The 3444-nt window shown below is 41.0% G+C and overlaps 1 protein-coding gene across 1 annotated transcript; it reads left to right on the top strand.

The window, feature by feature from the left end:
- Positions 1 to 590: 590 nt before the first annotated feature.
- Positions 591 to 2160, top strand: LOC120422601 (fibrinogen-like protein 1). Its single transcript, XM_039586091.2, has 4 exons — positions 591 to 962; positions 1052 to 1222; positions 1280 to 1861; positions 1923 to 2160. The coding sequence occupies exons 1-4, from the start codon at positions 658 to 660 to the stop codon at positions 2143 to 2145; spliced, it is 1281 nt and encodes a 426-aa protein (XP_039442025.2). The 5' UTR covers positions 591 to 657; the 3' UTR covers positions 2146 to 2160.
- Positions 2161 to 3444: the final 1284 nt, after the last annotated feature.

Genomic DNA, 3444 nt, shown 5'->3' with positions numbered 1-3444 from the left:
CACTACAGCTTTGCCGGAGACACCAAATTGATCAGAAAATACAATTAAAAAAAAATCGTCAAAAGTTACAGATTTTCGATTTATTACTGATGCTGGACAGCTGCCAAAATTGTATGGAGCCTTGTATGGGTAAACCAATGACCCAAAATGGCTTCTTTGGTTATAGGGAAGGACCTGGGTGATGAATAGAGAGAATGCGAGAACTTACTGATAAATAAGCTGTTTTATAATCAGCAGTAAGTGTTTTATTTTGTTTAGTTTTTGACATTTTTTGCTGGAAAATTGTGTGTATTTTCAGTTCCTCGGAAGCCACACATTTTTAATCTTGCAAAAAAAAAAAAAAAAAAATTATGATCGATAACAATACTTCCTACAATTGGCGAACAGTAAAATGGTTCCACTTTGACAGTTTAAAAATTGAGGCCGTTTTATGAACCACTTTTCATCACCCAGAGAAGGACCACACAAAGATTGAATCAAATAAAAAATATATAAATAAATCCTGAATAAAAACTGTTTATACTACTGTGCAAAATGATAGGAAATTCCTGAATTTAAAACGATCACATCTCCTTTAAAGTCTACCCCACTCAGATCGCTCAGTCGATTACCTCCAGCCGATGCACTCGCATCCACATCACAGCCAGTGTGTCCAGCATGTTCCGCCCAGCAGAGCTCGTTTTGATTATGGCGGGATTGACGCTTGCTTGCGCCACGATTGAAGTGAGTGACTTGAGGCAGCTTCCGTCGGCCGATTTAAACTCCGGCCTTGGCTACGAGCTGCTCCTCACGGCCATCGAAGCCATGCAGCAGGACATCATGGACACACGGGCGCAAGTTCGGGAGCAGCGCCAGCTGTTGGAGGGCTTGAGGGGTGAGATCGATCGGAAGCAGCAGTCCGTGGAGAGTAAAGTGCAGGTGCTGTTGAAGCGGAGTTTGGTCGAACTGAACCAGAAGATTCAGTGAGTTTGAGGAGGTTTGGTTTAATGGGGGGATTTTATGAGAGTAGAACCTTTGTTTTTTTTTTTTTTTTTTTTTTTTTTTTTGATAGGACATCACTTCGTAATGATTCAGCATCAGCGGAACAGATGCAGCTGCGGATAGAGCAATTTGAAAATCGTACGGAACAAACACTCAGTCAGCATAAACAGAGTTTCAAGCAAGAGCTGGAAGACCTGGATAAGCGAATGCAACAAAGCATCACTAAGCTACAAAGCATTGCGTAAGGTTTCTGAAAGTTTCGGAAAGTACAGAGATTGTTATTTGTTTTTGTTTACAGCCCTTCAGCTCCAATTGAGCGAGCTTCGTTTAGATCATCAACATCAAACAGAACTACACCAGCTGATAACAGAGTGTACGGCTCCTGCCAAGAAACACAATCCCGTGGAATCGTGAATATTAGGCCACCAAAGTCAGGACTTCCATCATTCAAGGTACTTTGCGAGCAAAACAATTGGGGAGGTTGGATTTTGATCCATTACCGTTTCGATGGTTCCGTCAACTTTGACCGTAACTGGTCCGACTATAGTAACGGATTCGGCAGACTCGACTTGGAATTCTGGCTAGGATTGGAGAAAATGCACCGTCTTACGTCATCCGATAGCTACGAACTGTTGATAGTCATGAGACGGAAGGATGGCAGCGATTCTTACGCGCACTATCAGCGGATCGTCGTCGGTAGTAGCGCTGAAAAGTACAAACTCCAACTGTCCGGTTTTTACCGAGGATCCGTACTCGACAGCATGGCATCCAGCAATGGGATGGCGTTTTCTACCCCGGATGCCGACAACGACCAAGCTCCAGATGCAAACTGCGCTCAAGGTTACTCCAGTGGTTGGTGGTTCAACCAGTGCTTCAACGCGTAAGCTTCGATTTTTTTCCAAATCCAACTGACGCAACTTCTAATCGAGTTTAAATTTCAGCAATCTCAACGGATTGTACAGTCCAGGAAAGCTCGATGACGCGATGCAGTGGAACGGCTTCGGTGACAAGGAGGGTCTGTTGGGAGCAGCGATGATGATTCGTCCAAGTCCAACCGTGAACCTGGATGTACCGATGATGCCCGATGGTGGTTCTTCAAGCTCCGGGTACTTTTTCTCACAGACCTCGTTTTCTAGGTCATCGTCGCGAAATCGGTTCCCATGATCAAAGTGTAAAATCGTAGAAAAAGGTTTAATACTGCTTCTTGTAATACATTGTTGCGTTTCTCATAAAAATCGGCCTTCTTGATTAGTCCTTCTCAAACCACCTTCACGTTAACATATCTCGATTAAATTTTCTCAGGATCAAATTAGTCTATTCACGCCAGGTTACACATGCCACCATTTTGGATGTTTTGGTGGCAAAATTTAGAGAAAAAATAGTGCTATTCAGTGCTCTGAGTGCTCTTTAAATAACCATACAAACTACGATACAAATTTCTTAATAAAATTTTGTTGTGCCCTTTTAATAAGTTAAAGTTAATTAAAACAATAATATTAACATGGCAATCAAGGTATATTTTCAAGCCAGACCAATAATTCGTAAAAGTTAAAAAAAATGTTAATTTAGATCAATTAAAATTAAGAGTACTTAAACCTACAAGTTAAAAAATTGTTAGTTTAGGTCAATATCAAAGTATATTATTATTATTTTTTTTTGCGGCAATCGATTTGGAGTTGAAAATATGCTTTGATTTTGCAATATATCAATTTCACAACTTGTATGAATTAGTGCTTTGGCTGGTGATGAAAAACGAAGTTGACTTTAAGCTGTCGGCCACCATTGCTAGTACCAACCACTAGTGTCTTCCTTTTATCGACAAGGACTTCGTCGCCCTGGGCTCCTAAGTGTATGAAAGTATGGCACGGAGCGACGGCGCCGAATACCCATATTTACACAAAGAATCTTAGAGCCCCCGCCGCAGGATTCGAACCAGCGACCTCCGGATTGTGAGTCCAGTGCGCGGTCCGATTGATCCACACGAGCGGGACGAACAATCGACTTTAAATTGAAGATATACTTTGATTTGGCCTAAACTTATGATTGTTCAACCTGTAGAATTTAGTGCTCTGGCTGGTGATAGCAAGTGCTGAAAAAAAAGTGTGTAAGTTTCAATATTTTTTATGGAGGTTTGTATGGAAATTTGAAGAGCACTAATTCTGTCCTTGAAGCACTAAACATGAAGTTGAAAGTTGAAAACATGCAAAATAAATTTTTAGGTTGTACAACTTTAGAATTTGTGGTACCGATTCTGGTTTTGACCACCTTTTTTTTTGGACGCCCTAATGGAGAACTTTTATTAAATTTAGAACAACTTTTTCGAAGATACCATATTTTCTGGATGTTTTGCTAAATAGTTGTTAGCTTCGAAAATGACTATTTCTGCGCGGACAGCTCTAAGGGGATGCACAAGGGATGCACGCACGTGATTAAAAACAAAATTGCTTCTAGGCAATCCCTTAG

The sequence above is a fragment of the Culex pipiens genome, chromosome 3 (genome assembly GCF_016801865.2).
Source record: "Culex pipiens pallens isolate TS chromosome 3, TS_CPP_V2, whole genome shotgun sequence".
NCBI classification, from domain to species: domain Eukaryota; kingdom Metazoa; phylum Arthropoda; class Insecta; order Diptera; family Culicidae; genus Culex; species Culex pipiens.
The sequence above is the reverse complement of the archived record's forward strand: the minus strand, read 5'-3'. Positions and strand labels throughout refer to the sequence as shown.

Excerpts from the sequence above, each read along its gene's own strand:
- LOC120422601 (XM_039586091.2), top strand. The coding sequence starts at position 658 with ATGTTCCGCCCAGCAGAGCTCGTTTTGATTATGGCGGGATTGACGCTT. Across the intron at positions 1,223-1,279 it reads ACTAAGCTACAAAGCATTGC|CCCTTCAGCTCCAATTGAGC; the intron begins GTAAGGTTTCTG and ends TTTTGTTTACAG. Across the intron at positions 1,862-1,922 it reads TTCAACCAGTGCTTCAACGC|CAATCTCAACGGATTGTACA; the intron begins GTAAGCTTCGAT and ends TTTAAATTTCAG.